At 36.0% G+C, this 26,779-nt stretch overlaps 2 protein-coding genes across 2 annotated transcripts in view; one reads left to right on the forward strand and one right to left on the reverse strand.

Annotated features, from left to right (window-relative positions):
- Positions 1–1,100: 1,100 nt before the first annotated feature.
- On the forward strand, positions 1,101–11,407 carry LOC145729771 (putative cytochrome P450 4s3). The gene is made up of 8 exons (XM_081980679.1): positions 1,101–1,282; positions 5,086–5,283; positions 5,339–5,524; positions 10,105–10,466; positions 10,631–10,699; positions 10,749–10,914; positions 10,982–11,152; positions 11,202–11,407. The coding sequence occupies exons 1-8, from the start codon at positions 1,123–1,125 to the stop codon at positions 11,360–11,362; spliced, it is 1,473 nt and encodes a 490-aa protein (XP_081836805.1). The 5' UTR covers positions 1,101–1,122; the 3' UTR covers positions 11,363–11,407.
- Positions 11,408–15,082: 3,675 nt separating this feature from the next.
- The window catches only part of sha (shavenoid), a 170,565-nt gene continuing 158,868 nt past the window's right edge, over positions 15,083–26,779 (reverse strand). The window contains exons 5-10 of the mRNA XM_081980672.1: positions 21,065–21,198; positions 20,847–21,006; positions 20,222–20,790; positions 17,228–17,528; positions 16,784–17,175; positions 15,083–16,729 (exon numbers count right to left, since the gene is read on the reverse strand). Coding sequence (XP_081836798.1) covers positions 15,332–16,729; positions 16,784–17,175; positions 17,228–17,528; positions 20,222–20,790; positions 20,847–21,006; positions 21,065–21,198 — 2,954 coding nt within the window. The 3' untranslated portion in view covers positions 15,083–15,331. The remainder of the gene's footprint in view (positions 16,730–16,783; positions 17,176–17,227; positions 17,529–20,221; positions 20,791–20,846; positions 21,007–21,064; positions 21,199–26,779) is intronic.

Consider the following 26,779-nt stretch of genomic DNA (forward strand, 5'->3'; position numbering starts at 1 on the left):
TTTGTTTAATAACTAAAATAAACATTTTTTTTTTTGGGGGGGGGGTCATACAGAGTCCGTTAGTTCAGATAAGGGGCACTTCTCAACTATAGTTTATATGAGACTTTGACGCTTATTTTTTATGTACTTTTTATCCTTAACGTATCCTACAATCAATTTGACCACTCTGTATAATCTCCCTAGTTGGGTCAGTTTTTGTCAGATATTTAAAAATTTTGCCTCGTGTGCATACATTATGTTAACTATATTCTTCATTACTAACAACTCGCTTGTCCACGTTCCACACTGCATCTCCTTTATGTGAGTTGTACTTAACCTTGTTAATGCAAATATCAGGGCTGTACTGTAAAATTTGGATAGGATTGGAATGCACATTTTCCTCAGTTCAACTAGAAAACAAACGCTACTAGATGACAGTCTGAATAGTTGATTTTAGATGCTAGTTGTCTTTTCTAGACCGATGTTATTCCACAAATTCAAATTATTTGCTACTAGGCACTAGTAGTAGTACTACTACTACACCACTACTACTACACTATTAGTACTGTTGTTGCTAGTACTATTACTAATTCTACTGACTATTAAACAACTCATAGAGTGTACAGATGTTGCACAATAAGTATTAAAATCCACATTTTAGCCTGAAGGTTTTTCTTTAACTTTGCCTCAAATGCCAAATATCAGAGAACCGAACGGCAAAAAGTAGTCATGGAAAATGGTTAAACATTTTAGAAATTGTTGACTTTTTTAGTACAAATGAGTTTGCAAAGGCAATTGAAAAAATGCAGGAATTCTAAAGAAAACCCTTTTCAAAACTTAAATATTAAAGTAAAATTAAATTTGAAGTAATTTGAATTTTAAAGGTTAATATTTGTGGTGGCCAGTTTAAAGGCCAAGGTTTTCAGTAAAATATAATCGTTGCTGCAGTGGTTAATTATTTTTCCCAACTAGACTATTAAATATCTACTTTATTAAGATCAGGGTCGAACTCAAACAGAGAAAATGAGGTTTTACATAACGCTTTTCAGAACCTTAGCCCGGCCCTAACTTAAATGCATCACGAATGTCATTTTAGTTCAGAGAGATTATATACTGTTATCGGTACATTCACATCAGTACATAATGTTGTTTTGGTGGTTTCAAGCAGTTTCTGTACTGGCAGTAGCGTTTTGTACAGCGTTTTACGTAAAAAAATACAACTTTAAGAAAAAGTTACGATGGGTCCAGTCCGTCCCGGGTTATCCTGTAATTGGGACAGCTTTGGAGTTGCGTGATCGTACCAGTAAGTTCTCAATGAATTTTCTTTAAATTTTCACAATAAATTATCATAAAAGTAATATTATGAAATTAACGCTGATAACGCAACAATTGAATATAAATTTAATTTGATTACCTATTCACATGTATTACACGTATTACAGGACTGAAATTTGAATCATTTTACAAAATTTACTTATGTCGTAAATTGAGGCTTAAAGTATTAATTTTTTTTTTGTATAGTACATACATATTACAAACTCCGCTTTTTTTTGTTTATATTACTTTTATTATTAAATTTAACTATTTATTTAATGATATTTTATGAATGAATGAATCATGCATTGCATGATTGTTTTAAATTGTTGCTCTAGTTGTCTATTTTTATGACATAATTAGTGAAATGTCTGTTGTCAAACACAATAGTTGCCATTGTTGTTTAATTCGGCTTGCCTAACAATTTTGTAACTACAGTTACTCTATTAACTAAAGGCCTAAGATGACCATGCTAATTAATGCATGTGCATGTAGCACTCTGAATTGTAAAATTTAAATTAAGATACATTTATTGTATGTTCAGTAATACAACTTTGAATGTTTTCCGAAAATTGTATTGATCAAGGGTAATGAGATACAGCTTGACTTACACGTCATGTGAAAGCCAATTCTCAAACATTTTTAAATATTTTAGGTCTTAGGGCCGGTATTTCTATCTGCTAATAAACTTCCTTGTAAGTATGAGATGAATAAAATTTAGTTGCGTATAACAATCGTCAAACATACTTTATTCGACCAATAAAGCAGTTTATTTGAAGGTTTTTGTATTTGCCACTTCAATAACCTGTATTTCCATCTGATGTTAAACTTCCCTCTAAATTTATTAGCCAAATAAAACTTAGTTGCGATATCAAGCGTTGAACAAGCTTTACTGGACAGTTTATTTGAAGATTTTTTATTTGATACATCAAGTTGCAATAAGGGTAATAAGAACTAATAAATATGAAACATGCATCTTGCTCACTCGGTTTGGGATTTTAAATAAAAAATTAGTTATTAAAATAGAAATTGTAATAACTGTAGGGAAAGATATCAGTTACCCAGAAGGACAGTAAAAGAAAAATCACTAAACCAGTTTTATCCCAATTTGTTGCTAGTATATTTTCAATATCAGGTCATCATACTTTCTTTCTAGAACCTTAACACTTTCTTAAATAATAAGAATGTTTTTCATTATTGAATTCTAAGCTATTTTTTTCCTACACTTCGTTTATTTCTTATACTGCATTATTTTTCTTTTAATTTTCTAAACCGGGACATAACTGTATCATACTGTGCCTTCTTTTTCTTCTTCTTGAAATAGGCTTTCAGCCTGTTTTCCCAGCATTAAGGAGTTCCTTGCGACGTCGACAACCAGCTATCCCTCCACCTCTTTGGTGGTCTGCCTGGCGGTCTTCTAGAGTGTGGGCTTCCGTCTCTCGCAATTTTAGCAATTCTATTGTCTTCCATTCTGTTGATGTGCTGATTCCACTCTCGCCGTCTCAGTCTCGTCAATCTTACAATGTCCTGTATGTCGCAGATTCGTCTTATTTCTTGGTTGGTTATTCCGTCACGAAGCGTGTGTCCCGTGATACTTCGGAGCGTTCTCATCTCTGCCGTTCGGGTTATGCTCTTGGTTCTGCTGGTGTCTGCCGTGGTTTCTGCCTGACGCATGATTTATATATTCTGGTCTTTGCTTCTATTTTTAGGAACTGGTTTTTTTCATATCACGTCTCTCAAACATCCGGCTATTCTAGAGGCCTTATCTGTTTGATTCTTTACCTCAGATCTCTTGTCTTGATGGGCGGTTATTTCTGTTACCTGTTCTACTATTTCGTCGTTAACAGCTAGTTTGCATCTTCTAGGTTCTTTTGCCACAACTAGTGATTTTGTCTTGCTTATCGCAATCGACATATTGTAGCGTTTCGCTGTCAGGTAGCATTGATGAAGTAGTCGCTGCAGCTCATCTTCGTTTTCTGATATATTTACTGCGTCATCCGCGTAGCACAGTATTGTTATTTCTCCTTTGTTAGTTCTGTAACCATGCCTCACGTTTTTGACGTCTTTTATTATTTCGTTCATGATTAGGTTAAAGAGTACCCGGCTTAGAGAGTTTCCCTATCTTATTCCTGTTGATATGGGCACTTCTTGGGTCAAGCTGTTGTTCACAAGTATTCCGGTTGTTGTATTGGTATTCAAGTTTTCAATAGTTCTAACTATTTCATTCGGAATGCTGCCCCGTCTCAATATGGTTGTGAGGTCATTTAGTCTCACTCGATCAAACGCTTTGCTCAGATCTATGAAGCACATATACGCCGGTTTCTCGTATTCGATTGATTTCTCGACTATTTGTCGAATGATGAATATGGCGTCTGTGGTAGACCTGTTTTTCCAGAATCCCTGTTGTTCTTCCATTATAGGTATTTGTTCTGAGATGATACCGCATATGATTTTCGTGAATAGTTTCATCACGGCGCTTAGGAGAGTTATTCCTCTGGTTGTTTTTTTGTCGCCTTTTTTGAAGATAGGGATAGTAATGCTTTTCTTCCAGTCGGTTGGTATAGTTGTTTCATTTAAGATCTTCTGGTAAAGATTGGCTAGTTGTTCGCTTAGTGGTTTATCTCCTTACTTTATCAGTTCGTTGTTCAATTCGTCGCTTCCTGGGGCTTTTCTGTTTTTTAGTTCCTTGGTATATTTTTCTACTAGTTCGTGGGTGATACGCAATCGCAACTCAGTGCGCGGGTTATCTTTTGATAAAGGGTGAGACAGTGAAACCCATGTTATGATGAAATTAAATTTAAGAAGGTGGTGCTTAAGGGGTAACAAAGCTTATCGTAGAAAAAAAGCGCAAACACTACATACTAAATGACAGCTTAAAATTCAACTAAAAAAACTATTTTGTTAGGGCTGGGGAAGGGATTTATTTTCATTTTACATTTGAGCTTAAAAGGTCAAGGCAGGGAACAAAAATCATTATAAAACAGGCCTTAATTGAAGGTTGAAATAAAGATATTTTTGAGACGACTATGTGTTATTAAAATAACATAACAATAACTAATAATTACGAAGGATGACAATAATCTACTATTGTAACTCTTTCTTATTTCGTTTTTCCATTTTATGATCACGAAAGACAAGTCTTTTAATTTTTCAAATAGATTGTCTTTGGAGGGAAAGAAATGACAAATCAGACTAATGTGACAAAACTACCATTTTAATACTAATTCTCCCAATAACATTTCGACAAATAAACTTGCCTTGAAATACGGATACAACTTATTCGACAATTAATCTTTGGGATACAATTTAATGGCCAAATAGTTATTAGCTACTTTATAAGGCAGACCCAGAGACACCTAATCATAATCTACTATTGCTGACCTTTCTTGCTTCTTATTTCAATTTTATGGTCACAAAATTACGTCCCTTCTGCTTTTTTAAACAGATTGCCTTTGAGGGGCTTAATTAACAGTCACGGATTCCGAAGGAATGACAAATCAAACTCATCTGATAATGACAAAACATCTTTTTGAATTTCAATCTATCAAATTGTTCGACAAATAAATTACCAATAAAAAAGAGATAGAACTTGTTCAACCATTAATCTATGAAATACACTTTAGTGACCAAATAGTTATTAGCTACTTTATGCGGCGATGGAAACACCGACTTTAAGTATAATTACCATTTTCAGTACAATTTACAACTGTCGCTATTAGTACAACTATATCTTCTTATTTTTATCTTAATTTCTTCTGATATTTAGTGGAATTAACATTTTTCAATTTCTAGAAATTCTGGAAAATATAAAGAATCACCTAACCAAACACAATGGGTTATGTTACATGGAGGTGGGATCTCTTTCCATGCTCATGGCTTCAAATCCAGACTTTTTGAAATGGTTTTTATCATCCAACCTACCACTAGCTAAAAGCTATTCTTATGAGTTCTTGCACAACTGGCTTGGAGGAGGGCTTTTAATATCTGCAGGTATCTTAACTCTCTTTGAAAAAAAAACAACTCAATTCAATTTCCGAACTTTCAGGTGAAGAGTGGAAGAGAAGCAGGAAAATACTGACTCCAGCTTTTCATTTTTCCATTCTGGAACAGTTTATTGAGGTGTTTGAGGATGCCACTAAAGATCTGGTGAGGACTCTGGGGCAGGAAGTTGGGAAGGATGAAGTGGACGTCCATTATATACTAACCCGGTACACTTTGGATGTGATTTGTCGTAAGTTACTCTAAAATAGTAGTGACCACCGAAACTGTAAGATAACTGTAGAAGTGTGAATTAGTAAACTTCCTGTAGAAAAAAGCCTCAATGCAACATCTGGTTCAGTTGATATAATGTAACCAATTTTCACTAACTAAAGTCACAACATTCAGGTAAAATAAACAGTAAACAACATACCGGTAAAGGTATACCTTACTTTTCAATGGCAGAAACAGTAAATAATTGCTGAATTAGGTGAAACATAAAACATTCTACGCAACACAGGCGTTAGGGAGAGTATAATGTCCATCAGGCCGAAACAGCCCGAGGGCCTATGGCCCGAGGGACAGGACAGGGGGGGAGGAGGGGGTCAGAGGGTCAGGAAATTATGTTCTCTCTAACGCCATTCTTCTTCTTCTTCTTCTTTCTAGCCTCTCTGTCCACTGCTGGATATAGGCCTCTTCCATCATTTTCCATCGGTTCCTGTCTTGGGCCGCCAGGATCCAGTTTCTTCCAGCAATCTTCTGGATGTCGTCACGCCACCTTGCTTGCGGTCTTCCGATGTTTCTCTTTGACTCTCGCGGCCTCCATTTCATGAGTATTTTGGTCCATTTATTGTTGTCTCTAGCCACATGACCTGCCCAGCGCCATTTTAACCTTGTCGCCCGTACTACAACATCATCGACTTTTGTTCTCTGCCGAATGTCTTTATTTCGCACCCGATCTCTGAGGCTAATACCAAGCATTGCTCTTTCCATGGCGCGTTGACAACCCTTAACTTGTTAGCATTTGCGTGTGTCATAGTGACTGTCTCTAACCCGTAGGTCGCTACTGGCAGAATACATGTGTTGTAGATCTTACGTTTTAGACTAATCGGGACATCGTGATGTTTAAGAATATAGGCCATCCTAGAGAAAGCTGCCCAGGCAAGACCTGTTCGACGATTTATTTCAGCAGTTTGATTTTCCTTGCCGAGCTTAATGATATGGCCTAGATAGTTATATTCGTTCACCACTTCGATAGGCTGATTTTCAATAATTACGTCGATATTGTCTGTGCTCATTATTTTGGTCTTTCGGATATTCATTGTCAGTCCTACTGTTTTGGATGTTTGTTGTAGTTCTTTTATCATTGTGGATAATTCTTCAGAATCTTTACTGATGAGCACGATGTCGTCGGCAAATCTCAGATGGTGCAAGTGTTTTCCATCGATTGAGATGCCCCTATCCAGCCATGGTAGCTTTCTGAATAAGTTCTCTAGGGCCAATGTAAACAGCTTAGGAGAGATCGTGTCCCCCTGTCTGACTCCCCTGTTTATTGGAATTTTATCAGTGGTCAATTCATCGTCAATCTTTACCCGCATTGCAGCATTTCCATACACATGACCTATTATTTCAGTGTATCTAGAGTCGATCCTCGCATCACGCATAGCGTCCAAAACAGCCCATCAGTCAAACGCCTTGTGGTAATCGACAAATGCCAGATGTAAAGGAATGTTGTATTCTGTGCACTTCTCGATCAATGTCCGTACACTCTGTATGTGGTCAATCGTGCTGAAGCCTTTTCGAAAACCTGCTTGCTCAACTGGTTGGTAAAAATCAAACTTGGCATTTAATCTGTTTGTAAGTACTTTCGTCAGCACTTTATATAAGACAGACAGCAAGCTAATAGGGCGGTAATTCTCCAGGTTAGTGGCATCTCCCTTTTTGAATAGAATAATAACTTCAGCGTTTTGCCAGGCTTCCGGGGTTTTTCCTTCTTCGAGACATTTATTTAATAGTATAAGGATGGCTTCTTCCAATGTCTTACCTCCAATCTTAAGCATCTCGTTGGTAATTCCATCCTCTCCAGGGGCTTTTCCTTTCTTTAGCTGCCCTATTGCGGTTCGTAACTCACTTATACTTATTTCCGGCATCTCTTCGGATCCCACATTTATGACAGGGTGTGTGTGTCTTCTTGTGTCGGCTGTTGGTGGTTGTACAGTCTGCTTATATAGGTCTAGGTAGAACTCCTGTATTACTTTAGCGATCTCGTTTCTCCCATATATAAGGTTTCCTTGGCCATTTCTTAATTTCGTGATTAGAAGTTTTCCTCTGTTTCCTTTCGACTTAAGCACCTTCATGTTCATGTTATTTTCGATCAGTTTTTCAATTTGGCGAGTGTTGTATCTTCTTAGATCTTTCCTGATTTCTTTCTTGACTCTTTTATTCAGCTCCTCATACGTTGGAGAGTCCCTATCGGTTTTTCTGCGTAATTCAATGAGGGTGTTAGTTTCTTTACTAATTTTTGTTTCTTTATTTTTGTTTCTATAACATACAACCTTTTTTGCTGTTTGAATGCTACTTGTTATTTTCGTTGAGAGATCGTCTAGGTTTAATTCTCTTAGGTTTTCTGTTGGCTCTAGTTTGTTCTCAATAATAGTGTTATATTCTTCTCTTTTATCTGCGAGCTCTACTATTGATGGACGAATGCTCTTTTCTATTCGTCTTTTACGTTCCAGCTGAGTGTTGATGCTGAACTTGGCTCTAACCAAACGGTGGTCACTGCCTGTGTTAAAATGGTTTAGTACAGAAACATCCAGGCAGGTATTCTTGTTCGTTGATAGAATATAATCGATTTCGTTTTTTACCGTGCCATCTGGACTTCTCCAAGTCCATTTTCTTTGAGGAGGCTTTTTGAAAAAGGTGTTTAAGGAGTAGAGATTTTCACGACAGAGAAAGTCTAACATTATCTGCCCTCTATGATTTCGTTCACCCAGCCCGAAATTTCCGATGTTCGCATTAAAATCTCCTAATATTATCTTAGCTTTTGTTCTTTCAGAGTTCATTGCTACTGATATGTCTTCATAAAATTGTTCGCATTCTTCTTCTGGAGACTTGCTGGTCGGGGCGTATGCTTGAATTATTTGCACGCTGTGCATTTTGTTAAGCTGTATCATGATATATATGACTCTGTCTGAGATTGCACGCTAACGCCATTAGTACCACATAAATAGCTATTATGTTTCACCTATACATTATGAATAAATAATATCTTGGAAACGGTGTAGGTTATAGTATTCATAACTACCTGGGTGCATTAAGACGGGCGTTATCATAATGCCCGCTTATAACGTCATGAAACCTTTTTTAATATTAGCAATGGCATTTTTATACTTTCATGCCATAAAAACGATGTATTCCCTATCTTAGGATGCTCTTGACTTTTTAGGTAATACACTTTCGTTAGCTTTTTGCGCATTTTCTTTAATATTTTGTAAAATTTTGTCCAGTATTTGTGATTTCATTGACTGACATCAGGACATCATTTAGGTAGAATAAACACTAAACAATATACTGGTAAAAGTATACCTTACTTTTCAATACGAGATTTTTCGATACGAGAGTTAATAATTGCTGAATTAGGTGAAACATAAAAGATTGTATGCACCACAGGCGTTAGGGAGAGTACAATGTCCTGAAGCCCAAACAGCACGGGGTTCTATGGCTCGAGGGATTTGTTTTGTTCAGGACATTATGTTATTACATAATAGGTTAGGATTATGTTCTCTCTAACGCCTTTGGTATATAAATAGCTATTATCTACAACAATTTTGTCCTTGAACTAGTCGGTCAGGGCGACCCTTCTCTTACGTATTATCTACAACAGTAATATACTATCATAATTTTGCACTATTTTCAGTGTCATAACCTTTATTATGACACTGATATATTATAGTGCGTTAATAATCGGTGAAAAGGTAATCAGTGAACAATTTGCTTGTACACATAGAGTTCTGTTGCCTCCACTATCTTTTTGTAAGGTTTTAAACAACATTTTTTTGGTTCTTCTGACAATTATTTCGATCATTTTTTCTATTGTACCGCTCTAAACATCACGCACATTTTTCACCTTTTTTTTCAAAACTTAACTTATCAAACATATCTAGTAGTAAAGCGAAATAAGTACATGTAATAATTATAAAAACTACGAAGCCTTTTAAACAGAACTTCTTGCTTTTCCTAACCTGTGCAGAAGAAGTATCATCTAGTTCTAGATTAAGTTATCATAACTGTTTTCCACTTGGCAAACAAGCATTATTTATAACTATCATCGTCCTCATAAATCAATCCAGTTTTGTAAAAAAACCTGCTGATCAATCAATCTGTGATCTGTGCAAATTGAAACTATTCTTGCTGATTTTTTGTATTGTTTTTATTATAGAAGTTGTCCGGTATAAAATAATATTCATGGTGAACATATGAAAATATAAGAAATCGTTGAAGATACAAAGGTAAAAAGTTTTAGACGTAAAAATAGTCCAGGTCAATCAATACCGGTCCGTTGATGCAGAATGAAAAACAAAAAAGGATACTTAACAATTGCCGTATTTTTTTATTGTCATCAAAATTACCACCAGGGTGAAAACCCATCTTTACTATTAGTAGTACATTCTCTACTATACCACAGAATGTTTTACCTTGCTCCCTAGGAGTTTTAGAGGCTATATTAGTTTAATTTTAAAGAATCTTATGAAGAGCCAAGGAATTGTATATTATAATGTATGGAAAAGTGCCCTCCGCACAGTTTTCTATTATAAATCAATGTTGGTGTTCCAGAAACTTCGATGGGTGTCCAACTTAAAATCCAAGACCAGGAAAATACCGACTACATCAACGCCGTGTCTAGCATGGGACAACTAATAATGGAAAGGACTTTTAATCCCTTTAAAACGTTTGACTTCATTTACAAACTGACCGCCGACTATCGACAAGAAATGACATACGTGAAACTGCTTCACGAGGTGTCTGAAGGCGTGATCAACAAGAGGAAGAAAGAGATTGAAGCTGAAAGTGAAGGAAACGGAGAGAAAAAGCGGAAGATGGCGTTTTTGGATCTGTTGCTCAAGTACAGGGATGAGAATGGGCAACCTTTGAGTCAAGCCTTTATTAGGAACGAAGTGGACACATTCATGTTTGCTGTAAGTAAACTCGTTAAAAAAGACGTTCCACCCATACGACTCAATATAATATCTTCTCATCTGCACTTGTTTGGTACTGTTGTTTTTACTTAGCTTGATTTTGAACCTTTAATGACTGAAGATGATTGACATGATTTGAATTTCGAAATTGAACTCTTTTTAAGGGTCATGATACTACAGCCACAGCTCTGGGTTTTGCCATGTACTTGTTAGCGCAACACCCCAGCGTACAAGTGAGTACTCAAAGCAATATTTGAACAGCTGATGAATTGAGTTTGACAGGCGGAAGCATTTAGCGAAGTGGAACCACTGGGAAACATGTCCAAGATCACGATTTGGGACCTCCAAAACCTCAAATACTTGGATCTGGTGATTAAGGAGACCTTACGGCTGTACCCTTCAGTACCGATTATAGGCAGGCAAATCACGGAAGACTTGATCTATGACGGTACGGCTATAAGCTTTGAAAGTATGCCTAAAAAATCCTAAATGATGTTAGATCTAAATACTTACAGGTGACAAAGTCCTTCCCAAAGGTCTCACAGTCACCGTACTGGTCAGTGCTGTCAACAGAGATGCTTCAGTCTATAACAAACCTAACGAATTTAATCCTTCGCGATTTTTGGAGGAGGAACCCAAACCTTTTTCTTATTTACCGTTCAGTGCGGGTCCCAGAAATTGTATAGGTTAGTATCTACTAATGGTCTAACAAATTGCACAGAAGTTTGATTCTAGGACAAAAATTCGCCGTTTTAGAATTAAAAATGGCATTGGCTATGATTCTATTGAATTTTGAGCTGTTTCCAGCCAATCCTGCGTTTGAACCCATCCTTGAATCTGCTACGGTACTTAAATCCCAAAATGGCGTCAAAATTCGTTTGGAAAAAAGGTCATAATCATAATAACAGATATTTGATTCAAAATAAACTTGGTTTGTTGTTCGCATTTTTTTTTTCGGCTTTGTTAACATGTCTTAAACTAACCCATTCTTTAGAGTCAGTACTTCTGTAGTAGTAACTAAGATCAGTGGTCTCTTCGAGTTAAATTTGGAATTTTAAATGAAGAAAATGGCCAAAAATATATAATCTTGTCCACAAGATATTACCTGCAAAGATACAATTTTTAAATATCACATAAAGTTAAAAAGTGTATCTCTTTATGATCGTTTCAAATTTTTAGGACCTAAGTTTTCGGGCTAGCGACATCCAGCACCTTTTTTTTAAATGGATTGGTAATGGTTTTAGTCAATTTTTATGTTTTTCTTATAATCAGCAGTTAAGGTTTAACACAGTTTTATCCAGCCAGTTTTGATATATCTAAGTTTCAACTTTGAAGAAAGAACAGCATATTCCATTGTTAACGAAACAACGGGAAAAAAAGACCAGGACGGTAAGGAACCACCCTGTATATCAATTTAGCAGGTGGATTAGGGATGAGTTTTTGATCTTTCAAAATCGGTTGACAGAACACCAAAGTTTTAACCAAACACTTTGTACATACTATTGCCGCTATCACCGTCCGTTGCCGACTTTAGTTTAAAATTAGATTTGATTTTGTTAAGTACCAAGACAAATAATAACACAACATAAAATATTTAAAGAAAATTTATTTTAAAAATTGTAATATTACACCGAACAGGTTTTCTAATATTCATTATAAAACCATCAGTCAAAAGACAAATACGTTTAAAGTAGCAACTTTACTCACAACGATTACCAATAAATTATCAATAAAACTTAACAATAACAGAAAAAAAAATATGAAAAAGCGAGTAACAAAGTCACAACCTAAACAATGTAATAAAAAAAGTTTTTAATTGTACAATTTGGTTTATTGGACCAGTACTAAGCTGAGATAAATTAATAGATTTTATGCTCACGTTAATAATATATTTTTTTTATTTGCATCAGTTTACAGCAACAATAAAATTAAATAATATCATTTTTTAAGCTTTGAAAAATTAGTGACGTGAGAGAAAAAATATTTTTGACATAATAGACCATTGGCAAGCTTAAATGCAAGTAGAAGTACCGCCACCCATAATAATTATAAAAAGAGAACAGTTGCAAAAATAGTTTTTGAAGTACCAGTGTGTTTTTTTATTTTACTTTTTTTATAATTTTTAAGGTATATAACACTGTCTGTTATTTAGTAAAATTGCAAACAACCCCCCAGTAAAACTCTGTTTTGTGTAACTAACCCATCTTGCGGTAACTCAAAATTAGTTGCACAAGATTTGACTTTTCGTTTATTGGTGTTATTGTTATGCATTTGCTTACCATATTTTCAAACTCCTGTCAAGTAACTGTCGCAGGTACTTTGAAGCGAGCACAACATTCTTAAGTTAGACATTTTAATTAAACTAACTAACTGAACTAACTAAAAGTAGCCTACTTAAACTACCAAAAGTATAAAAAGTGTATAAAAAAATATTGCACGAAAATTATTGCACTTGTCTCACTTTTACTTACATACTAAACAATTGCACAGTATTTTATTGTAAATTTATACTAATTTCCTTAAATGGTAGGTATTTGATAGAATATACATAAGCTTGTGGCATTTTTAGAGATTGATCCAGTTTTTGAACTACACTTTTATTTATATTGAACAAAATGAAAATGTATGGGTAGTTCTCAAATAATGTGTTCCAGTTTAGTTCTATTAATCTTTAAGAGCGCTGAAGTATAGATTTCAAAAATAACGATAAAAATACCAATAATTTTGGTCAAAAAGTCTTCAATTAACTTTAATACAATGTAATAAGCTGTCATTTTAGGTTTTTGAAATAAGCATTCGGTTTTGATTTTAGTTTTTTTCCTCAATTATTCTTATATGCTTTTTTAGTTTTATGAAAACACTTCTAAATTACATATCATAAAGCTAAAAAATATTTTTTTAAATTACTTGCTTACTAACTAAATCCTAATCTAGCATTATTGCACGTCCGGCCGACATAAATTCATATCACAAATATACATTATTGCACTAAGTTTAAAAGACATTATTTTGGTACAAGTTTAATTTATTATTATTTTATATGTATAGTTTGATATATGTAGAGTTGTAACTAATTATGTACAAATATTGGCTAATTTTATATAATTTTATTGGTGTCCCTTTAAAATGTTTTGATACATAATTCTGAATTTTGATTAGTGAGGGTTACTGAGAACATATCTAAAATTGGCAATTATTACATTTAAGACCGATTTAATGTATTTTTGCACCACCGGGTGGTAAATTTTATACTTACGAATTCCATTTTTAATATTAAAAAAGTCACGTGACCTTCAGTATCCGTTTGACGTCAAAAAAAGAGTCGCGTGACGCTTCAAATTAAATTTGATAGTTACTAAAAATCTTAATGAGTAAATACTGACAACCATAGACGGTAGAGGAAGCTAACATGGGTGACGGATGGGAAGAAATAACGGCTGCCCTGATCAATGTTGCGGTGACAGATTTGGGACATAAATGAAAAGCACAAAAACATGATTGGATGACAGATGAGATACTGGCGCTGTTTGAGGAAAGGGTACAAGAACAAAGGGAATGATGATAACTACAAAAAAATCCAGAAAGTCATTAGAACGAAAATAAGAACCGCTAAGAATGAGTGGCTGAAACAACAGTGTGAAGAACTAGAACAACTACAAAGAATGATGACTTCAACCTACACAAAAAGATAAAAGAGATGGCAGGAGTATATAGAAAGAGTCCGTTCCCTAATGTAGAAAACGATCAGGGAGAATTAGCGTAGGATGATCAACAGCGTAAAATCATTTGGGAAAACTATACTAGCAAACTTTTTGCCGATGAAAGACCTGCTGATGATCAATACATCTAAAGATACAAAGGCGATTGGCACAGACCGCATACCTGCAGAGTTGCTCAAACTATTGAACGACAAAAGCATCACAGTTCTTCAGACGATATTTAATCGAATCTATAACACAGGCGAATATCCCGCCAAATGGTTCACATCGAATTTTGTCCCCTTTCCGAAAAAGAACAATGCAACAAAATATGAGGACCACAGACTAATCAGCCTCATGAGTCACACACTGAAGATATTCCTTAAGATTATCCACTACAGAATATCAATAAAGTGCGAAAGAAACATCGGATCCACACAATTTGGATTCAGACGAGGTTTAGGCTCGAGAGAAGCATTAGTTCAGAAGCAACGATCAGAGAAAGGACATAATGCTGTGTCTCATCGATTATGAAAAGGCGTTCGACAGATTCCAACATCATAAACTGATTCAAGGCCTAAATTGATGGGGCATAGACCAAAAAGACATCCGCTGCATTCAAAGCCTATACTGGAACCAAATGGCTGAAGTCAGAGTTGGTAACAATCTCACAGAAGCAAGATCAATTTGTAGCGGGGTCAGACAAGGGTGTGTTCTCTCCTCACTTCTCTTCAATTTATATTCTGAAGCCATCTTTCAGGAAGCCCTAGAAGAACGCAACGTGGGCGTTAAGGTGAATGGTGTATGGGTCAACAATATTCGTTATGCAGACGACACAGTTCAAATTGCAGATAACATGGAGGATTTGAGGGATATACTTGGGACTGTCGGGGAATGCAGTAAGAACAACACCAAGAAGACTAAATTCATGATAATTATTCGAAAGCCACAAGAATTTCAAAACTCAAGCCTAACATATTACACAAAGGGAATGGTTGTTATAGACGTGTATAAGAACGAGAACAGACAAAAAGACCTGCAAAACACTGCGTTAGAAGCTGTTAATTGAGTTACTTTGTGATCTAATATTTTAAAGAAACACCAAATACAAGAATAATTTTTCCTAATCCTTAAATTTCATTCATTAGAGACACGGTCAGTTCAAACTCATCTCATTATTAGAGAATTATTATTAGTTGGCGACACCGGAACCACCGTGGTGTAACTCACAGTTTCCGAATCACTACTAGAATGTACATCATCACAACCTAACACCATTCTATTTTCTCCCGGTGCAGAAAATACTGGTTTCCTCGAAAACCTCCCGAAGAACACCGAATGAGTTTCCACACTCTCTGCTCCAGATTCACTGTGAGCATCACCCAAACTTTCATCAGTTTCACTTCCATTCGCCTCCGAAAGGCACTTTTTCTCTAAATGGAAATGTTCATTGGAATCGGTGCTCAAATATCCAGAATCTTCTGGCCGCAAGTTGCACCATTTACTAATATTTTTTTTAGGAGTGTCAATAACTTGCGGCTTATTGACACTCCTGCCAAGCAAGTTTTTTGAAGGTGTTACTACTCGAGGCGGTTTTGGTTGCTCGTAAACGACACCATCGTCATGAGGCGGTGGTGGAATTAAATCTGGAGGAACTGCAGGTCCTTTGGATGTGGTTTTGACCCTTTGTCTTTTTGAGTGCCGATCTTCTAAAGTCAATAGTTTTCCTTCAAGATCTGTTAGACTGTACGACTCTTGTTCCTTGGCAAGTTTTCGTTTTTCTTCGTACAGCTCGCGTAGACTTCCAAATACTCTGTTAAAGTTGCTCGTTTCCAAGCTATTACAGTTGATGTCTACATTTTTAAAGCTTCCAGTTGTTTTAAGTAGAATGCTGTTTTGTGGTGGTTCGCTTGATGGTTTCTCCCCGGATTTATTAGGGCGATCCAAGGTGTCTGGTTCAAACTCATCAGAATCGTTCACCGGAATGTAATGATCTAGGCAGTCTTCTACCTCAATTAACAGTTTTCCAGGTTTCTCATCCCCGCCATCGTAGCGAATTTTCAAACCTTTCTTTTCCAAAGTAGAACAATTGGAATTGCTACGACTTGACGGATTGCTGCTAAAGTTATATCCATTATTCACATAGACTTCGCTCACCAAGCTGTAACCGCAACCGAATTTATTATTTTTTAGAACCACCAGTTCGTAATCATGCTCATCTTCGTTGGAGTTAATCTTGGATAGTGTCATATTACCGGTTAGGGTGTTGAAGATGGCATTTTGCATGGTGATTTCTTCATCTACTGGCAAAGCGGCGCTTAAACTAGGACTGACTTGAGATGACGATATGTCCGCATAGTCAGATGGGGTAGAATATCCTTTGTTTTTAGTGTTACGTTCCAAACTGTCAGTGTCGTAGCCTGCACTAGCTCGTTTGGCCAGTTCTCTGTTAGCGGCCTCCAACATGTTTTTGTGCACTGTTAGTTCGTTGATCACAGCGTTCATTTGCTTTTTGGTGAGCGTTGGAATTCTTGTTTCTTCAGCTTGATTTTCCATTTCTATAGCCTGTAATAAGATTTAAAGAAAATGATCGTATAAGACTCTTATTATACCACTTACTTCTTGAATCATATCTGGTGGAGGAAGATTTTTCCTTACATCCGCTGGTAATGTTTCATAGTAGTTCTCCTGCAATTTGGTCTTGACTAAAGGAGCAGGTGGAGGAGGTGACGTCGGTTTCTGAATTTTCTTCTCTTTTTGCTTTTTCTTTTTAAAGGGATTCTTTGTGTGATGACGTACTCTACTTGGTCCCATCACTCCACCCTTTTCCGATGATGGTCGAGGTGACAAAGCTCTCTCAGAACTAATACTCTCAGGTGGGAGTGACCTGGCTGGGGAACGAACTCTACGAGGGCTTTTACTGCTTTCGTGATCCATTACAGACTGAAGCATTGGGATATCTTCCAACCATTTTTGAATGCTGTGTTGCTTGCTTTCTAAGTTGGCGCAACCTTAAGATTATCAATGTGAAATTACAGGTTGGTTAACTGTTTGAATACTTACAGTTGTGGCAGGCCACCAGTACAGGCAGACCTTTTTCTGGTGGTAATTTAGACCGTGGATGCACTTCGCACTCTGCACAGCACGATTTTCTTCTACTGTTTTCTCTCTTGAGACTGATACAACTGCCTCTTCTACTTGATGGCCGGGAAAAATCGCAGCTGGGTTCTACCGAATGAATAGATTCTTCTTCAGGAATGATGAGTAAGCTTGGAATGTAACGTTTGGCTGACATTTTTTGCTTGGCGATGGCGATTACTTCACGGATTTTGGCTAAAAACTCTAGTGCTGCAGGTGGAGGAGCCTAGAATTAAGAGTTTACGGATGTAGTAATCTTATACAATTTTTCTTTTGTTATTCAAAGAAAGGAAACTATTAAAATCAAATAATATCATTTAAAATAAATGTTACTAACTTTTTCAAATATTGTTTAGTACACAATCAAGTAACAAAAGTTAAACGTTGACTAAAACTAAGCCTGTGGTACTCTTAAATATGATGTTGCATTCGACCATAGAACATTTATTCCACTACTTTTAAATTACAAGCTTAAAATTTAGAAAATAAAGTTGTTTGAAATTATTCTTTTTTTTCAAAAAATTTCTTTCTTCTTTTTTAAAAAATATGAAGCCGGTCAACGTCAAAAGTCACACAAATTTTAATACAAATATTCCAGTTAGTGGAACAAGATTTACATTTGTCTGATTTCCCACGTAATAGCGATAGTGATAAGATAGCAATAATTACTTCTATACACGAACAGCATTAGTGTGTCTTCAAGTGACTCCCTGGTTTACCTGCAACAACGTTTCCGACGATTATCTCGCGGTTAAGAAGTGAAAGCGTTTAGTAAACCGATGACAAACTGCTTTGAATATGGAACTTGAAAATAAAAAGCAGAATAATTTTTCAAAATTTTGTTCAATCACTATCACTATTAATAGCAATAATTACTTTCTTCAGACAACCACAAATTAGTTTGTTCATCATCATCATAAGAAACCAAATCGATTATATTCTGGTAAATCATAGATACAGAAACAGGCGATATACGGGTTATAGAACAAAGCTAGAGAATACAACCTCGATACCTTCAAAAATACAATATCAAAAAACTCAAAGTTTATACGAAACCAAGAGTGATGACGACGGCAACAACAAATCGTGGATGACAGAAGAATTGCTCAACTTATGGAAGAAAGGAGGAAATATAAGAACGATGCCACAAAGTACCAAAAAATCAACAGAATAGTACTAAAAAAGATCAGGAAAGCGAAACTGAAGAAAATGAACGAAATATATCAAGAAGTTGAAAAACTATAAGGTAAATATGTAGATTTTAACGTACACAAAAAAATTAAAGAAATAAGAGAGGAAAACCATAGACAAGCTAAGCAACCAAAATAGAAAAATGGTTGTTGACCAAAAAGACATCAAAAAATCTGGCAAAAACATGTAGAAGACTAGGGTAAAAGGTGCTAGAGAACAATATGGTCTAAAAATTAACAGAAGTAAAATCAAGTTCATGATAATAAGTAAGCAGAATATCCGAAACTATAAACTGTTTATCAGAGAGAGTCGAGTAGAAAGAGTGTCCAAATTTACTTATCTTACTTATTTGGGTCCAATGCCACTTATTTGGAATATTCAAATGTGGGTTTACAGGAAAATGCTCGAGATCTCATGGATGAACAGGGTTTCTAATGAGCCTGTACTGAAAAGAATGAACCAACGAAGAAAAGTGATGAACGCTATACAAAGAAGAAGACTTGAATATCTGGGCCACATAATGCAAAACGAAAAAAGTACCAGCTCCTTAAGGAAATTCTCAATGGAAAGATCTATGGCAAGAGAAGACCCGGAAAGCGTTCGATGTATCATGTTTGAAAAACTTAAAAACATGATTTTCCAAAATAATCACTAAATTATTAGACAGCAGCCGTAAACAAAGTCATCATAGCCAGAATGATCGCCAATATTCGGAACGAATAGGCATTTGATGAAGAAGAAAACGCTACTGAGGATGATTCAGGAAGCAAAAGACAGTAAAAATACTTATTGCTGACGAGCTAAAGAGTTAGACTTACGTTGTTCAAAAGTTCTAAGAAACCAATTTTGGGCGCAATTCAAGAAGATTGATTAAGATTCAAGCGTAGATTCAGGAAATAAAGTAAAGTATTTAATTCCTATAAGTCGCAAATCAAGATTTCTAGTAGAAAGTTTCCTGCTATTGGCTAGAATTGTATTAAGGTGATAAAATATGAGATCTTTCTTGGAGTAGATATGATTGGAAACATTTATACAAAAACAAAAAAGACGAAGTTGCAGTCTAGTTGCTTCTGAGATGTTGTTTGATGGGACAGTGTTACGAATAGTTCATTCTGAATGGGTGTACGTCCAAATTTTAAAGTCAACCTTTTTCAAGTGAATACAGAACATGTTATCATAGATAGATCTATCTTCAAACAGTTCAGCTCGAAAAATATGAACGACATAAACTTGAAAAACGTTTAGATGTTGTTATTGAATCAGATAACAAAGACACTATAAAAAAATTTACTCTGAAAGAATGTTTAGACGTAAACGGAGGACATTATCTACTGAGCTCCTTTCTTGGAAAGTTAACTTGTGCAGTTATATTTTGGCGACGTTTTTTAAATAAAAAAGAAGATAGGTTATCGTGTTGACAGTTTAAATGAAGTTACAAGTTAAGGGAGCAAGTTTTACATTTATATCATTCGTCACACAGATCTTGAAGCTCAGCGTCCTACTTATCTCCCTCAACTAAGAGCTTAAGGCTACTTTTGCATCTCCCTCTGCTTATTAATTTCCCAATTAAGGGTTTCTTGGTAATGATGTTGTTTTACTTACCCCATCCTCCCTTAACCTGACAACATTTCAATAAACTTAAAGTTGTTTCAGACACAGTCCATACGAAATGGAAAAAATGTAAATTTATCAAAACATACAACTGTAATAATCAATTTTGAAACTTACCACTAGAAGATGAGGTTCAAAGTAAGCTGGATTGAAATACAGCTTCTTCCTTAATGTACCATTCATAGCCTTCAACCCATCAATACGTTCATCCAGAGTTTCCACTATGGAAACGTTCTCTTCAGGCAGTCTTTCAAAGCTGGAGTTATCCTGATAAGATTCTCCAGGAGATGATGGTCTCTGTCTATTTTTTTGATAGGCGTGTACTATAGCTGAAGTAATGTGAGACTCGTGGTTTTGAATTAAATCTGGAGTGTTTTCATTGTCTGAACTGTTGGTGTCGCTGTAGGTTGATTCTGGCGGTCCAAAGTGGTGGTTTAACGACAATAGTGGATTGTTTTTGATGATTCCTTCTTCCACGTTAGCTATGCTCTCTTTGCGTACAGAAGCACGTTTCAGAGTGTTGCGTTTTTTTAAATGCAGATAGAGAAATATGGATGCGACGTATATTAGCCCTAAAAGCACTGAACACATTCCTATGGCTACATATTCTGAGACGCTGAGGCTGTCCTCGTCTGAGCTTTGCGATTCTGAGTTGGGTTCTGGCAAGAAAGTCACTTCAGTCACATCTAAAAAAAAAATATTAAACATGTCAGTTATTAATAAGAATATTACTAAAATTTACTGGATGGTATTTTGGCAGGTGTTCCAACAGTCCTGAAAGCCACGCAGGGAGTAAAAATTTCCTGGCCTCCTAATAGATCGTCTCCTAGTTGTCTGCACATTAGCTGTACTAGAATAATGCGACCAGACATTTTGCTTCTGAGATCTTTGTCCCCGACCCACTATATTCATCATGTTATTTGTTATTATTTTTTAAAACAAAAACAGGTACCTACTTACTTTCAGAAACGTGCGACTTTGGTCAGTGTAGAGGCGAAGTGGAACGTCACTGTTTATGGGACTTCTTAAATCGGTCCAACCGACTTCGGTCAGAAATTTGGCCCCTGAGATCGCGCAGACGGGATTATTGATTCCTTTAAGTGAAATTAGGGTTGAGTGTAAAAGGCTATCATTAACGATAATAATTTTTTATAGTAACTAAGTAGGTACTTATTAAGGAGGGTATATTATAATTTCACCGGACCGGTGGTCATAAAAAATAATCTACATATAATGCCTCTCTTAATTCGACAAGAAATAAAATTATTGAACATGAAACTGTAACTTCGCAATCTTAAGATGTACTGGGTAGGCATATTCCGATGTTTTTTTGTAATTTTTTCATTAATTTTTAACAAAATAATATCTCTTTTATATTTTAGATGGAAAGAGTATACATTTTGATCACATCTTGAAAATTTCATATCTTTATCTCTATGGAAATTGGCAGCCATGACCTGTCCTGAGCAAAGGTCTCTTTCATTTCTAATAACATCATCCAGCCATAGTCCTCCTTGTTTGCCGTGATCTTCAGTGTACAATTCTTGATACCCATTAGTTTAGTCAGGCACTATGTTCACACACAGTCACACTAGACTAAGTCTAGTCTCATATTAAATGGAGAACCTTCGTTCTTCTTCTTATTTCTTCGTTGTCTATTTTATCTCGTAAGCTAACGCCATGCATTGCTTGTTCCATGGTCCTTTCTTCCTTTCTTAGAGTGCCTATCCTTTGGATGTTGGCTATCATGTTAGCTATTCGAACTTTGTTAACAGCAGCGCGGAACAGCTGTGTGGTTGATTGGTTGAACCACGTTCTTAAAATTTTCAACCACGATATTCTCCTTCTGCCCACTCCTCTAGCTCCATATATTTTGTCTTGGAGGATCTTCTGTAAAGTATCGGCTTTCATTGCGCATTATATGTCCCAGATATTGTAGCTTTCGAGTCTTAACTGTATTCAGGACTTATTTTTCCTTTCCCATCCTTCCCATGGTCCTTTGCATTGTCTTAATTTATTGATGTACTTCTCGGTTACATCTTTTGTCTCAAGACCATAGATTCAGTCAGTCAGGTTTCCAATGCCGGAGTTGAGTTAGTCAGGTTTCCAAATGCCGCACATGTCAGTTTTACTCTTCGTTTTATCTACGCTATTTAGTTTTCCTTTCACATTTTAGTGACATGAACAAGATATATGTATGTTCATCAACAATGAGTTGTGTTGTTATGTTTTTCTGTGTCTTCGAATTATAAGTCAACGAACACATGTCCGAAAACAAAGTTTGGTAAAGGTTATAAGCTTCTACTCATATGCGAGGACACACAGGAGGGGAATTAAAATCATGATTGTTCAAAGATGGTCAGTCTTTATCAGGAAGAGTGGAGTTTACAAAGGAGAGGGTTATAAAGAAGTTGAAGGAATCGGGATTAGAAGTTCAGAGACAGATTAGTTGATCGTTAAGGCATATGCATTTGTTGCCCTTCGTGGCTTTATCGATTTCAAGAACCTCGAGAAGGTTCAGAAGATTGCCTTTTTCACAAAAATGTAACACCCTGAAGCCTTGTTCAATGTTAAAAAAATGTTGGTTAAGGCGGAGGTGTCATGCGAAGTTCGATTTGATGTAACTTGTGTCCAAGTTAGGGTTGTTACGATATTTGTCAGCCTCTCGGGTGTGTTCATGGACTCTTGTGGAAAATTGTCTACCTGTCTGCCCAATGTAGGTTGCTTTACACTGTGGGGTGCAGCAGGGTGCGTATTCTTGAAACGAGGGAAGGGAGTTATCAAGAGAACGACCTGTACAATGTGACAGGAACCCGTTATTGTCAGCTTCTTCTGTCACATTCTATCAACACTTTCCTGGAGATATCCGTTCCCTGCTTTCTAGAATTAGGCTCCAGGACAGCTGGTACACTCCAGATCTCTGGAGTGAGAGGGTAGCGTCTTTTGAATTACAAAGAAATTGATGTAAAGTGTGTTGGACTTTCAAACAAATGTTGATTTATAGTGGTTTGAAATAGTAATTAAGATACCAAGGGCATTATAAGGACAATAATGCATGAGGTCGATAGGGTAGAACACGAGGGCCTCTTTACTTCGACCGTAGGTATTATTTCCTATAATGCCTGTGATGGATTCAATGTTTAATGACCGACTTTCATTCTGTAGATATGTATTTAAAAAAATGGTCAGAGAGTTGTTATTTTTTGCTATTGTTTCTATAAATGATAATTCCATGTTGAAGTTGTGTTGATTCATTGGGATGCTAAATAAACGGTGGAAAAAAATTCAAGGAGGCTACTTTCTGATTAAATGGGTGGTAGGAATCATATGGTATAAGGCAATCCGTGCTGGTGGGTGCAAATTGAAAACTTAATATGGTTGTCTAATCTATAAAGGAGGATATCTAAGAAAGGTACCTAAATTATTTAATGACTCTAGTTCCATGATAAACATGACTCAATCATGTAAGGTGTTGATAAAGCTAAAAAACTCCTGAAGTTCTTCCAGTGTACCATCAAACAGGCAAAAAACATCATCAGATATGAGCTAAGAGCCTGGCCATAAAAACTTCAGCTAGACAATAATTGTTAGTTACAGAATTAAATTACCTTATTTTTTTAATGAATCACATCTTGGAAAGTAATTACAAATCTGAGTCACTTAATTTAGTTTCATTTGCAGTTAAATAACCTCTTTGAGAATTAAACAGAGCACCTGTAATCAGTCGGCGTTGTAGTGACATAATTGCGCAATTATTAAACTACATATTATTTTATAGTACCGAATAACAGTTACCCTTGACAACTTATTGTGCCATTAGTAACACCAGACAGGTTAATTATTGGCTACTTAAACGCACCTAACGGACGACTATAAATTCCACTTCACAAGGGCTTTAAATAAAGTTCTTGAACGTTAAAAATTCCGCTGTTTCTTACAAGTTGCGTCAGTTGGTTGAGTTTTTAACTGTTAGTTTTTAATTCCAGTAGCAAGTTTACTCTCCAAATTTAAAATAGCACGCACCGCTTGGAAAGAATATTTAATGAGAAATTATAGTCTACAACAAATTATTAAACTAAAAAATTACATAATCAGCGGCGCAGGCTTATGCAAATTCGGATGGTTTTTGAGAGAAAATGTAAATCTTATTATCTTCAGAATAGTCATTTTTTTAAACCTTAACGACATGATTATCCTTCACTGGCTGTCTGCACACAATGACTGCACTGCATTTTTTTAAATAATAACTCTATTTACCTTGAAGTGCCCCACGGTACACCACTGACAGCTCTTACTGACCAAAACCTATGATTACAATCAAAACTCCAACGTTCCATAGAGCAGGCAATTGCTCAGTAGATTATTTAATATATTCCAGTAAAGTACCATTTCAGTTTGTATATTCATTATCAACATAATGCCTTTAGAAGGTTTTAAACTTTTTGCATTCGTTAACGGAACTTGTCCGAGTAAAGATTGTGGAATACTAAATGTACGTTTAACAGCAATATATTGAATAAAAAAAGCGATAAAGACAATTAAAACAGACACCCTGCTCATTATTGGTAATATCGGTAAAAAGTGATTGTGATAATGTCAGTCGCATACTTTTGTGTTTTCTTACTAAGATTGTATCTTATAATTCTTGGTAAGATAAAAATAACTGCAAACTTGTATTATGTATGACCCTGTAATTAAATTAACCCAAAATGTTATTTCGGTTCGTACTTTCTGGTTGCGATACTTGATAAATGCATATTTGATGCATGGAACTGTTTTTCAATATACTTTTTGCATATCGAGCAGTCGAATTATTGTGTTTTCATTATTTTAGACTGAATTATAGCAAAACTGAATTAAAATTGAGCTTTTAAGTTTGAACCTGTTGGTTGAAAAGTGTAGTAATTAATATCTGAATTAATTATTGATAATTTTTACTAAAAGGAAGACACGGTTGATTCGGATGTTCTGTGATGCTCTGAATTTCTTGATTTGCCTAAAAACGGGTAAAAATATGTTATTTAATTCATTTATCTATTATTATGTAGTTATTACGCCGTATTATATGTGCCGTGGCAATATAGCTTCAATTTTCTAATTCGGCATGAAAACTCACCGGAAGAGTGGATACGATACAAGGAAATAACGAACTGAGTGCAGGCAGAAATACGACGAATAATGACCGAATACTAGGACACGTTCAATGCGGATATGAAACACGACCTCTATGGCAGCCAAAAGAAGATATGGGAATTGATAAGACGAAGGAAACGCGAAGTCAACGAATATGTAACAGTAACAACTATCAAACAACTATGGATAAATTACTTCAAACAAATGTTTGACGAAGATGAGACTCAAAGCCAGGCCAGCAATAGCAGAAGCAACTACCCGTATCACCCATGAACTAGTAGAAAAATATACCAAGGAACTAAAAAACAGAAAAGCCCCAGGAATCGACCAATTGAACAACGAACTGATAAAGTACGAAAGTAAACCACTAAGCGAACAACCAGCCAATCTTTACCAGAAGATCTTAAATAAAACAACAATACCAACCGACTGGAAGAAAAGCATTACTATCCCTATCTTCAAAAAAGGCGACAAAAAACAACCAGGAAACTACAGAGAAATAACATATGCGGCATCATCTCAGAACAAATACCCATAATGGAAGAACAACAGGGATTCAGGAAAAACCGGTCTACCACACACGCCATATTCATCATTCGACAAATCGTCGAGAAATCAATCGAATACGAGAAACCAGCGTATATGTGCTGTATAGATCTGAGCAAAGCATTTGATCGAGTGAGGACATCACAACCATATTGAGACGGGGCAGTATGTCGGAAGAACTAGTTAGAACTATTGAAAACTTGAACACCAATACAACGACCAGAATACTTGTGAACAACAGCCTGACCCAAAAAGTGCCCATATCAACAGGAATAAGACAGGAAGACTCTCTAAGTCCGGTACTCTTTAACCTAATCATGAACGAAATGATAAAAGACGTTAAAAACGCGGGGCATGGTTACAGAACTAACAAAGGAGAAATAACAATACTGTGCTACGCGGATGACGCAGTAATTATATCAGAAAACGAAGATGAGCTGCAGAGACTACTTCATCAATTCTACCTGACAGCGAAACGCTACAATATGTCGATTGCGATAAACGAGACAAAATCACTAGTTGTAGCAAAAGAACCTAGAAGATGCAAACTAGCTGTTAGCGAGGAAATAGTAGAACAGGTGCTGTCTACGTGTCTTGGTTCTGCTGATGTCTGTCGTGGTTTCTACGGCATATATGATTATTGGCCTTACGCATGGTTTATACAAACCATTTTTTAAACCATGCGTAAGGCCAATAATCATATATGCCGTAGAAACCACGACAGACATCAGCAGAACCAAGAGCAAAAGCCGAACAGCAGAGATGAGAACGCTCCGAAGGATCACGGGACACACGCTCCGTGACAGAATACCCAACCAAGAAATAAGACAAACCTGCGACATACAGGACTATGTAAGATTGACGAGACAGAGACGGCGCGAGTGGAATCAACACATCAACACAATGGAAGACAATAGATTTGGAAAAAATTGGGAGAGACGGAAAACCACATTTTAGAAGACCGCCAGGCAGACCACCAAAGAGGTGGAGGGATAG

Source organism: Ips typographus, linkage group LG5, assembly GCF_016097725.1.
Source record: "Ips typographus isolate SLU linkage group LG5, UJ_Ityp_2.0, whole genome shotgun sequence".
In the NCBI taxonomy this organism is placed as follows: Eukaryota; Metazoa; Arthropoda; class Insecta; order Coleoptera; family Curculionidae; genus Ips; species Ips typographus.